Source organism: Pygocentrus nattereri, chromosome 13 (assembly GCF_015220715.1).
Source record: "Pygocentrus nattereri isolate fPygNat1 chromosome 13, fPygNat1.pri, whole genome shotgun sequence".
Lineage (NCBI taxonomy): Eukaryota > Metazoa > Chordata > Actinopteri > Characiformes > Serrasalmidae > Pygocentrus > Pygocentrus nattereri.
The window spans coordinates 7,827,832-7,840,240 of NC_051223.1; the positions used below are offsets into that span (position 1 = coordinate 7,827,832).

A 12,409-nucleotide genomic window follows, 5' to 3' on the forward strand; every position below is an offset into this window, starting at 1 on the left:
AAACTCTTGCGAAGTGCACTATGTAGAGAGCAGAGAGCCGTTTGAGATTCAGCCCCAGCATGAGAAGAGCAGTGCTTTCTTTACTAAAGAACCACTGAAGAACCATCTTTTGTGAGTGTAAAGAGTGTAAAGAACCTTGACTATGTGTTTGAATATAACCTCCTTATTGACAATTAGTTTCGAGATTGTGATCTGTAAACGATAAGCCAACCAAACAGTTTCATCAGCTTTTTATTTGAACACTCTGATAATGACGGGCAAAATAAACGACAAAACTATATAACAAAATAAGAGTCTCTTTATGAAACATTTTTTCTCAGTGAAAGGCACCCTGACAATGTTGCTGTTGTCCGAAGAAAATCTCGTATCTCCATCTTTGACGTTTTTCAGGTTTTGACATAATTTGAAAATGCCTGTTACCCTTTACATTGTACGTAAATTTCATGATGAATGGACTAAAAGAAATGACCCAAAATGACTTGGAAAAAGATTTTTTCTTCTCCTGTAAAGTGACCATTTTGGAGATACAAGGTTTTCTTCTGATAACAGCGATTTGCATATTTTAGGCTTGAGCTGCACAGTTTACAACAGCAAGACATTCCTTTATGTACTGGAGATGAAGTGCACTCTAAAATATAGAAACATCTACAAAAACAAAGATCTCATAGCTTCATAAAAGCCAAAGTGGAGGAGATGCCCAGTATATGAAACTAAATACCTGCAAAACATAAAAATGTTGTAGGAAAGTGCTTTGGATGCTGCAATATTGCAAGGCTATGAGATTAATGTAACACTCTGTGGTGAAATGAACTCGACAAAGGCCTTAAAACACCAACACATTAAACACAAGTATCATTCAAAGGAGAATCTTCTCAATATTTCATCTGTCTACCTTCATCTGATGCTGTACACACTTAAAAAAGGTGATTCTTCAAAGGTTCTGTGGTAAAAAAAAGGCTCTATATAGAACCATTTAAAAAAAGGGTTCTATAAAGCACTAAAAAGGGTTCTGCTATTGTTCTGCTCTTAAGCTTGTAACCCTTTTGATGCTATATGGAATCCTTTTCATAAAAGGTGCTATATAGAACCATCTACAGCACATTCTCCATCAACCTGAAGAGGCCTTTCATGATGCAGAGAAGCCTTTCATCATGCAAATGGTTCTTTGATTCTTCATTTTCCTAAACAGAAGCATTTTTTGACACTAAAGAACCCTTGAGGAACCATCTTTTTTAAGAGCATAGGAAGACTTAGAATCACAGATGTGTTACACACCGAATGTGTTCATTTTTGCCTTCAGCTTGAATATATTTATGCAAATAAAGACCATTTAATAAGCAATTACATACCAAAGTATGTAATCAGAAATGAAAGGCCAGTTTTCACACAAAGAACATGTTTCCTAAGTAAATAATATAAATTTGCATCAAAAGTCAATGTGGAACGGAAGATTTTGGCACATTGGCATGATGTTTCTACGACGGCATCCGTGTCTCTGAGTACATGTCCACTCCAGGCTCCTCTTCGAATGTCACTTTGGCATCGTCAGCATCCAACTGTGGATAAAACGAGAAGGAAGGAACATTTTTGACATGTAAACATGAATAATTAAACTGCCAGCCAGTCTTGGATGGCTTATTATGACTATATAGATTCATACATGTGTCAGATGTGTTACCAAAACTTCGCAAAGTTCACACTTTCCCAATGTAAACACAGGTGTTCTGTGTATGTGGACAACTGGCCATCATACTACACTATATTTCCAAAAGTATTCGCTCGTCTGCCTTTACACTTGAAATTGAGTGAAATCCCATTGTTAATCCATAGGGTTTAATATGATGTCGGCCCACCCTTTACAGCTATAACAGCTTCAACTCTTCTGAGAAGGCTTTCCACAAGGGTTAGGACCGTGTTTATGGGAATTTTTGACCATTCTTCCAGAAGCGCATTTGTGAGGTCAGACACTGATGTTGGACGAGAAGGCCTGGCTCACAGTCTCCACTCTAATTCATCCCAGAGGTGTTCTATTGGGTTGAGGTCAGGACTCTGTGCAGGCCAGTCAAGTTCTTCCAGACCAAACTCGCTCATCCACGTCTTTATGGACCTTGTTTTGTGCACTGGTGCGCAGTCATATTGGAACAGGAGGGGGCCGTCCCCAAACTGTTCCCACAAAGTTGGGTGCATGAAATTGTCCAAAATCTCTTGGAGCTGAAGCATTAAGAGTTCCTTTCACTGGAACTAAGGGGCCAAGCTCAACTTCTGAAAAACAATAATGCAAAACATAATGCTCCCTCCACCAAACTTTACACTTGGCACAATTCAGTCAGACAAGTACCGTCTCCTGGCAACCGCCCAACCCAGACTCATCCATCGGATTGGCAGATGGAGAAGTGTGATTGGACACTCCAGAGAACACGTCTCCACTGCTCTAAGGTGGAACGGGAAAATACAAACAAGAAGTTGGCTGATGCACCATTTAAGGTGGAATGGGAAAATACAAACAAGAAGCTGGCTGACGCACCATTTAAGGTGGAACGGGAAAATTCAAACAAGAAGCTGGCTGATGTGCCATTTAAGGTGGAACGGGAAAATTCAAACAAGAAGCTGGCTGATGTGCCATTTAAGGTGCAATCTGCTTCATACCAGCCCTTATTTAGATCACTGTGTAATAATGGATTATAAGGTTGTGTTGATTCTTGGGGGTTTTCTAATGCATTTTGGCTTTTTTTGATGGGTTGATAATGTAAAGGAATGATTTAGCAGGTGACCTAGTGACTGATTCCAGATACATTTCTAATTCTACTTGGAAACTAGTGGCCTCTAATGGTAACCATTAGGAGGCAAAAAACATTTTTTAAAATCCTAATGGTCTTTATTCAGCAGGGGTTACCATGTTGCTGCCAGCTTGCAGTATAACCCTGGCAAGTATTGCTGACTATCAAGCAACCATGTGCTTATTTTCCACAAGTTTTAAGGTGGTAGTAAAATGTTAATGTAACTGTAAAACTTACTGACATCATAACCTATAATGAAAGTGCTCACACAGTGCTTTTGAGAATAAAGTTGTAATATTTGAGACAAAAGTCACATTTTTAGAATAAAATTGTAATATTTTGAGAAGAAAGTGATATTTTGATAATATAATAAGTGATAATATATTACGATATTAATTACAACATTAAAGTAGGATATTACCAGAAAAGGTATGCAGTATTGTCGCCAAAGGCTTTACAAAGGGAAGCAGCACCTCCTCGTGTTAAATGAGGGGTGTTGAGTTGGTGGAGCTACACTTTCATATTGATTCACCCACAAAGAAACACTCAGTCTCCCCGTGTCTCCTGCACATCAGCACCAGCCTTTTATTGGTGTAAGAACCGGTTGAAATGGCTGAGCAGGAAACTGTGTTTATCTAGAATAAAGAGCCAGACGGACTCAGAGGAAACCGCCTGTCTGTGTTGTTGAAGGAGAATCTCAGGCAGGGTCGTCTACATGGCTATCGGGGGCTACATCTCCCCCATTCAAAGAGGGCATGAAGTTTCACAGACAGCGAGATGATCCACAGAGAGACAAGAGTGAGTGGATGGTCTTCACTGTCGCCAGTACAGCAACCAAGACCCCATGGCAGCCCCCCAACAGTTAGCACTTAATCCTCAAAATATTGCGATTTTACTCTCGTAATTTTACGTCTTTAATCTCAAAATTTTACGACTTTATTCTCAACGTCTACTATTTTTATTTTTATTAACAGCGGCCCTAAAACGCTGTCATAGTTCTGTGTACTCAGCAAAGTTACTGTGACTTTTACTCCAGAGCCCACCTTCCCCTGACCCCACATGAGGGGCTTTCCTGGGGGGGCGGGGAGTTTGGGTCTGCATCACAGAAATGCCCTCATATGGTGCTGCAATTCGTCCCTCCTCAACCACATGACCACATCTACACATAAACAATCACACAAACAACACGCATCAATACGCAGTGTGGATCACTGTGTTCCCTCCGTTATATAATCCTAACCCACTTTCTGTGCAATAGTTTTGAAATAGTATCATTTCAGATAGTATCGTACTTAAAGTGTCGCTCTAAAATGGTACTGAATGCAGCCCAGCGATGATGTTGACCACCCTAAAGTGGTGGCACCACTGAGGTGCCTAACTGGACCCAACATCTTGGTATTTATATCTATGGTTCTATGTCAGGTAAGAATCTTACGCATTTCATCTCCAACTCGGTGAAGACTCGGCCAGTCAAGAACATGCGCAGAGGGATTGTGAGGATGAGGATGAAGGGCAAGGCCAGGGAGAAAGGGCTGGACTTCACCATCCACAGGACGGCCAGGCACACCATCTGGATCGCTGTGAACATGTGCATCCTATTTGTCTTCACCTGCAGGGGGCACCAGAGACCACAGTCAGAAAGTCTAACACATCACTATAAAAGCACATGAAAACAAGGAAAACTGAATAGATATATTTGTAAATAAGTGGAATATCATACAATTACACCTGAACAGGAATAGCTTTGAACCCACATAATGAGCATGCGACGTAATTCTGCTGCTTGTCTTGCTAGAAAGGTCAGCACTGGTTATTCTAATGCATAACTGAAGGAAACCTACTTTTGTAGCGTATGGCTCATTGGGATGGTACTTCTTGGGAATGAGGAGGAGCAGTATGCGATCCCACAGCTGAATTCCACTGAGAGACGTGATTCCCATGTAGAGGAAGATTCCGAACAGAGCCGCCATGGGAATCATCTTCAGAATGGGCTCCATAAGGATGGACAGGCCTGTGGTTTATAAAAGGAACAGGGACAGAGTTATAGTTAGATACATTCCCAGCTGAGTACATGATTAAAGAGCTGGTCACTTGCTTCTTTTCTGAAGCAATTTCATGGTCAAAACTCAAAGAAGCAAACTTCAGACACTATGCACATCAAGGCTAATCGACTAGATCTGTGGTACAAGAGGGAAGCTACACTGTATGGCCAAAAGTATGTGGACAACATGTATACAGGTGTATAAAATCAAGTACATAGCCATGCAACCTCCATAGACTAAGGCCCAATCCCATTTCTTCTTTTTACCCCACCCCTTGTTTTCGAGTGTTGCCCTAACTCCTTGGAACTGAGTTATTAGGGGTAGTGGTTGAAATATTGCCCTACATAATGGGACCCTTAAATAAAAAATTTAAAAAACGACAAAAATAAAAAAAAAAACCCTCACTTCATTCACAGCTACTAGCGCTGCTCTGTAGGCGACCCTGCCCATCTGCAGTGACAGCAGAGGAGGGTAAAGTTCAGCTCCTCACTACTGGGCTTTAGTTACATTTAGGGATCATACACCTTCAAAAAGGGGGAGAATTATTTATTATTGCCCACCCCTAATTCTTCAGTGATATGAAGCTGAAGTCAGTTTGAAGTCGGTTTCTCTTTTTTCTCATAACACTCTGTTTGGAGTCTCTGAAAAACCTCAGTTTGGAGGGCCATGTAGCACTAACACTTCACCCTACCCCTACCCCTAGATATGAACGAGCAAAACAGAGGGGTCAGGGCTGAGTAGTAGAGGCAAGGGGGGAAATGGGATTGGGCCTAACACTGGCAGCGGAAAGAGTTGCAGCACTGAAGAGCTCAGTGATGTAAAATCCGTAAGATTTGTAAAAGAAGCTCTGTCCTCTGTTGTATCTCTCACTACAGAATTCCGAACTGCCTCTGGAAGCAACATCAGCACAAGAACTGTCAGTCAGGAGCTTCATGAAATGGGTTTTCAGGGTGGAGAAGCTGCACATAAGCCTACGATCACCATGTGCAAAGCCAAGTGTCGGCTGGAGTGGTGTAAAGCATGCCGCCACTGGACTCTACAGCAGTGCAAACATTCTCTGAAGTGGTAAATTACACTTTGCTATCTGGCTGATGGCATATATCGGAATGCATAGTGCCAAAAGTACAGTTTGGCGGAGGAGGGATAATGGTTTGGGGCTGTTTTACAGGGTTTGGGCCCCTTGATGGACCACAAAGAGAGGGCCAACTCCATTTTAGCATGGGACATTCAACAAGCTCATATATGTGTGAAGCAGGTGTCCACATACTTTTGACCATGCGGCATTCTTTTATACTTTTCTAGCATTTCTAGCAGGATTTCTAACATGGAGACAGACTTACCCACAAGCAGGGCCACCAATACCCCACTGACCCTCTGCTCCAGGACTTTCTCGATCTCTGGCTTGGGTCCTTTGCTCATCACAGTCAAAGCATTGGCGTGTGTTACTGACCGCACTGTTGCTGCGCTGAGCCAGGGCATTCCAAACAATGCTGCACACCCCCCCAAACTGACGAGGATGAGAAGGTCCAGATGGAAGCCAGATCCCTTCACCATTTTCCTCTCTGGCTTACTAACTATAAGCCTACAGGGAGGGAGAAGACAAAGGAAGATATCCATACATACTGTAAGAACTATGAAAAATGGTGGGCACAGGTTCTGGTAATTCTGTTTAGTTTGAAAAAGATAACTTGCTAAAATGCTGTAAATTAAGATAACACATACATTAAAATAGTAGTAATGATGAATATTAAAAAGAGTGTTCAGACAAAGTGAGTATTAGCAAGGCGGACGGTCAAAAAATAATTTTTTTTAGTTCTAAAAATAAGGAAAAATAACATGCTGAAATGTTGCAAATGTGCATAACTAAGGCAATATTTAATCAAAAAATAGCTAACGATATGTACTATAAAAAGAATGAGTGTTAGCATGGTAGATACTTTTAAAACTTATAATAATCTTATATATTTAGTTTTAAAAATAAGGCAAAATAGCAAGCAAAAATGTACAAATAGACATAACCAAAGTAATATTTCAGTAAAAAGTGCTAATTATAAGAACTATAAAAATGAGTGAGTGTTAGCATGGTAGATGCTTTTAAAATTCTGATAATCCTATTTCTTAAACAAAATTAAGAATTTTTTAGTTTTATAAATAACAAAAAAATAACATGCTAAATATGGTAAATGTGCATAGCCACAATATATTTAATATACAGTAATATTTCAGCAAAAATAGCTAATGATAAGAAATATAAAAATGTTAGAATTGTAGACACTTTTAAAGTTTTGCTAATCCTGTTAATTTCTTTAAAAAAAGCAAAGCAATTTTTTTTCTAAAAATAATAAAAAAGCAAGCAAAAATGTTGCAAATAGACATAACCAAAGTAATATTTCAGCAAAAAAAAAAGTCAGTGTTAGCATGGTAGATGCTTTCAAAATTTTGATAATCCTGTTTTTTAAACAAAATAAAGAAATATTTACTTATAAAACAAAAAATAACATGCTAAAATGTTGCAAATAATAATAATAATTAATAATAATTCTTTATTTTTATATAGCGCTTTATCAGGGACCCAAAGATGCTTGACCCAAATATGCATACCCAGATAATATTTCACAAAAAAATGCTAATGACTGCTAATGAAAAAGAGCGAGTGTTAGCATGGTAGACACCTTTGATAATCCTGTTTACTTCTTTAAAAAAAAGCAAAGCAATTTTTAGTTCTAAGTCAAAATGTTGCAAATGGACATAACTGTAGCAAGATTTCACCCTAAAAAATGATAACAGTAAAAACTATTAGCAAGTGTTCAGAAAGAGTGAGCATTAGCATGATGAACACTTTAAAAACATCATGCTAAAATGTTGCAAACGGGCATAACTGATGAGGCTAACGTTGAGGCTAATGAGGCTAACGTTGCTATCTTGAGTGTTACTTGTCAGAAGAATGCTGAGATCTCTCTGCAGAACAGGGTGTCAGCGTTTATCTCACTGAACAGGAGAACAAGCGTCACTCACGTGGTGATTTGTGACTCGAGGAAGATGAGGATGAAGACCAGTACAGCAGGAACAATGCAGGCGAACATCATCCAGACAGGGAAGGGCTTGTGCTCGCCCATGGGGTTGATGAACCACCCCCGCATAGCAGGGTTGGACACCTGCAGGCCCTTAGGCACCACCAGTTTCTACAACACAGGCCACTAAGGTCAGAAGAGGTCAAAGCAGTACAGCAGTGACGGTCTGGGCAGATGCCTCAAAGTGTGAAGCACTGCTGTGTTGCCGAGGGGGACTTTTATCAGAACATGTGCCTAAGTCTGTGGTACAAGTCTCAAATATATCAAATTTATACTAATTTTCTCAATTCTGGAAGATATAAATTTAATAATATATATAATTATTATGCAAAATGAAGCTCTAAACAAATGAATATTTAAAATGAAAACAAAACAAAAATGTTTTAGTAAAATTAATATCCAGAATAAAGTTGTAATTAAACTACTTTCCAAAATAAATGTCTAGTTAAATATGCATCCAGAATGTAGTTCTAATAAAATCAAGAATGAAGCACTGATTGAACTGAAATGAACATCCAGTTATAATAAAATTAGTATCCAGAATTAATATATACAAAAAAAAACACATCCAGAACAAAGCTCTGATAAAATGAATATCCAGAAAAGGTTTTAAAAAATTAATATCTAGAATGAAGTTGTGATACAAATAAAGTTCAAATTAAATTCATATTGGAATAAATGTATAATAAAATTACTACCCAGAATTATTATGAATTAAAAAGGTTATCAGAGCAAACCTCTGATAAAATAATATCCAGAAAAAGTTTTGATAAATTTATATCTAGAATGAAATTGTGATAAAATGAATGTCTAAAATAAAGTTTGAATTAAATGAATATTAGAATAAATGCATAATAAAATTACTACCCAGAATCATTATGAATTAAAAAGGTTATCAGAAGGAGGTTCTGATAAAATAATATCCAGAGAAGGTTTTGATAAAATGACTACCCAGAATGAAATTCCAATGAAATTACTATGTAAAATAAATGCATAATAAAATAAATATCCAGAATTAATATCTAAAAAATGTATCTTCAAAGTGAAGCTCAATAAAATGAATATCCACAATAAAGTTATAATATAATTTGTATGCCCAATGAAGTAATATCCAGAATAAAATGAGAATAAAATGAATATCCAGAATGCCTATTTTAAATTATGATCAAATCTTAAGAAAACTTCATTGTAAGAAGATATTTACAGTACACAATTTATCACGTAATAATGTCTTGCTGTTCCCAAAATACTTTAAACATTGAATAAAATGTCTAAAAGTACCTTTCAGAATTTCTGATGTTTATAATATTGAAATAGACATTGTATAAATTATTATTGCTTACAAAAAAAAAGATCTAATCTGTAATTCTAAGTGATCTTCCAACATTGTGGACAGCAATGTATATTCACATACAAAAATGAGCCATTTTAAATATTATTTCACAGACTCTTACCTGAGTGTAGGTGTCCTCAAGATTGATGTCCACTGCGACCATGAGGAAAATAGCGATGGGGACACCAAAATCCCCCATCAAGCGGCGGAGCTGAAAGAGTCCAATATGAAGAAACCACATAAATAAAAATGAATAAAACTGAAAGGACAGCTTTAAACTCTCTCACAAATCAGACTGAACCAAACGCTGTGAAGTATTTCTCACAGCCTTTAGTACAGGTATGCTAACCTTGCCAGGCAGAAAGTAGCCGTTCTTGAAGATGCGCAGGAAGTAAGCGATGGAGAAGCAGCCAAACATCAGGCACATGGAGAGCAGGGCTGTGTTGGGGTAGGCACGGTGACGGATGATGGTCACTGTGGTCACGTTGCCCGTTGAATTGTCTTGAACGGTGTGGTGAGTGACGACTGGGTGCCATGGATCCTCCAGCGTGTCGTTCAATTGCTCGTAGTTGAGATTAAGAGGATGAGCCTTGAAAATCTAATCAAAGACATGAAGAAAGCAAAGTGACACTATGACCTAAATGCCACTGATGAGTCTGTCCTGGATGCAGTTTGAGCCGGTTGCTGGACGTTTTGCGGATGTTTTTGACAGAAAAGATTTGGGTGACTATTGGCTTCTAGTGTTTGTTAGCAGCTCCAGTGCGATACTGAAAAAGCAAAATGAGGAGACCAAACATGTCTTGAAGGATCAACCACAGGACGAAGAAACGCTGCTGTAACTGTGTTTAAATGTGTTTAAATATACCTAATAATCCGATAACTGCAGAAAATCAGATGTTGTCAGTAATCCGATCAACATGTTTACATACACTTGAGTTATCAGATGATGTGAAACTCTGAATTTACATGAGTCAGGGCAGTCGTGGGCTGGAGGTTAGAGAACCAGCCCTGTGACCGGAAGGTTGCCGGTTCAATCCCCTTGGCTGACAGTCCATGACTGAAGTGCCCTTGAGCAAGGCACCTAACCCCCAATTGCTCCCCAGGTGCTGTGGATAGGGCTGCCCACTGCTGTGGGCAAGTGTGCTCACTGCATCCTAGCGTGGGTGTTTCACTGCATGGATGGGTTAAATGCAGAAGTCTAATTTCAGTGTGCAAACACAGTGATAAATGGTTTTCAATTCAGACAGTAATCAGATTTATGCTTTATGCTAATAAACTCACAGAAGAAGACGTGATGTCAACACAGAACTCAAACTTCATGACATGCCTTTTTTAAACATTGCATCAGTTTACCTGAAAATATGAACCTACATCATCTAGAAGATGAAGAATATTTCAATTCTTCATTACGTCAAGCATTTAGTTTCAGCTTTGCTCTAGAATGTTTCGTGGCGACGCTGCTCGCTCATTTCCGGTACCATCGTCTGTTTTAACACATGCTCAGACTGAGAAAAACGAAAGAAATCAGAGTAAGAGTTCACAGCACTGAGAAATCTGATCACTGAGCTAAAATCCAGCCTCTTTATCAGATTTCTCAATCAGATTTGTAGACCTTACTCTGATCTAAGAAATCAGAGTGTGCTGTTTACATGACCTTTGAATAATCAGATAACTGCAGAAATCTGATTATGATTGGATTATTGAGCACATGTGAAGGCACTCCCTGACGATTAAAATTTCCAGTTTGCATGGACAAACAGTCAATAATGAAGTATTAGTATGGGAAGGTGCTGGATGCGAGAGGCAATGCTCATCGTTATCTGAATACCTTAATGAGTTTGGCGAAGGTCTCGTAGATGAAGATGAGGGAGATGAGGATGGAAAAGATCTCCTGGGTGAAGCGAGAGATGAAGCGCACCAGGAAGCTGCCCTCCGCTGCTACGATCACCACCACGATGATGATGAGCCACACGCCCACCCACACTCTACCTACAATGTACTCAATTTCCTGAGCCTTACAGAACTACAGGACAAACAAACATATGATGACCATGATGAAGACTGTGTGTAAATATCTCTTCAAGACATTTTAGACGGATGAGAACTTGCAGGGGTAAAGCGGTTTACTAAAAGGGCTCATATTCATGTTTTGTTACTGTTTTGATACGTAAACGACCTGTTTTAATTGGCTGCCCTGAATTGCCTCATTCAAAAAGCAGTTTGAGCTGAAATACTCTGGAGTTCTCCTGACAGACATGAGCAGCACGTTTACTGTTTTCCTCATGTTTTCCAACAACTCTGCTACAGCCTGTTTGCATGTACAACTCTCCACATCACTTCAACAGGACTAGCCAGAGCCAAACTACTGTTGGCTGAACATGGCATCCATGGTTGTGACATCACAACCAAGATTCTCAACAGGTGGAGTGCTGTATAATGTGCATTAGTAAAATTGTATGTTCCGAAATTTTAACAACTGCGGCTTAACGATTACATTAGCAATGCACACGGGGAATCTTGGGCATGAGGTGCCAGTCACCGAGTACTCAAGTGCCCGTGCATGTTGCTAATGCAAACATTGCTTATGTTAAAATTTAAATTGGGATTTTACTTAATAGTGAGCCTGTGTATTTCCCTGAATTAAATGTAACAAATATCCTAAAACCCCAATATCCAAAAATGTAACAAAATAATCCAAACTCTGGTGCAATTTTTTCGCTAACTAGGCTAACTATTCTAGTTGTTTGTTAGGGTCAAAATCAATTAAAACGCATTTCTCTAACAAACTAACAAGCTGGCAAATTGTCCACTGAGGATATCAAGAGCATATCTTGTGTACAAGGTGACAAAACCTAATCAGCATTGAACATTGCACCAGTCAGCTGTAGTGTTAGCTCATTAGCTCATCTGAAGAGGCATAATCATCCAGCATTAAAAGACCTAATTTAGAGAACCTCCTTGCCTGTTTGAATCATTAAAGATGTATACCAAATTCAATGGATTCCAAAATTGTCTAGAATGCACGTCCCATAGTTTACAAAGCAAGAGTTTCCAAGATATGAGCCCTTTAATGAAAATAAACTCCTCAGAATAGTTTTATTTGGTGTAATTTTCACTTGTGTCTAAGTTCTATTGCAAGCTTCTAGCAATATAATTCAATTCCAAAGGTATGTGTTTGTGACTTAC

At 38.8% G+C, this 12,409-nt stretch overlaps 1 protein-coding gene across 1 annotated transcript in view; it reads right to left on the reverse strand.

Moving 5' to 3' along the window:
* Positions 1–472: 472 nt before the first annotated feature.
* Positions 473–12,409, reverse strand: part of slc4a1b (solute carrier family 4 member 1b (Diego blood group)) — a 28,454-nt gene continuing 16,517 nt past the window's right edge. The window contains exons 11-18 of the mRNA XM_017682076.2: positions 11,052–11,246; positions 9,573–9,821; positions 9,345–9,434; positions 7,835–8,001; positions 6,160–6,401; positions 4,619–4,788; positions 4,213–4,386; positions 473–1,556 (exon numbers count right to left, since the gene is read on the reverse strand). Of these exons, the coding sequence (XP_017537565.1) occupies positions 1,476–1,556; positions 4,213–4,386; positions 4,619–4,788; positions 6,160–6,401; positions 7,835–8,001; positions 9,345–9,434; positions 9,573–9,821; positions 11,052–11,246 (1,368 nt within the window). The 3' untranslated portion in view covers positions 473–1,475. The remainder of the gene's footprint in view (positions 1,557–4,212; positions 4,387–4,618; positions 4,789–6,159; positions 6,402–7,834; positions 8,002–9,344; positions 9,435–9,572; positions 9,822–11,051; positions 11,247–12,409) is intronic.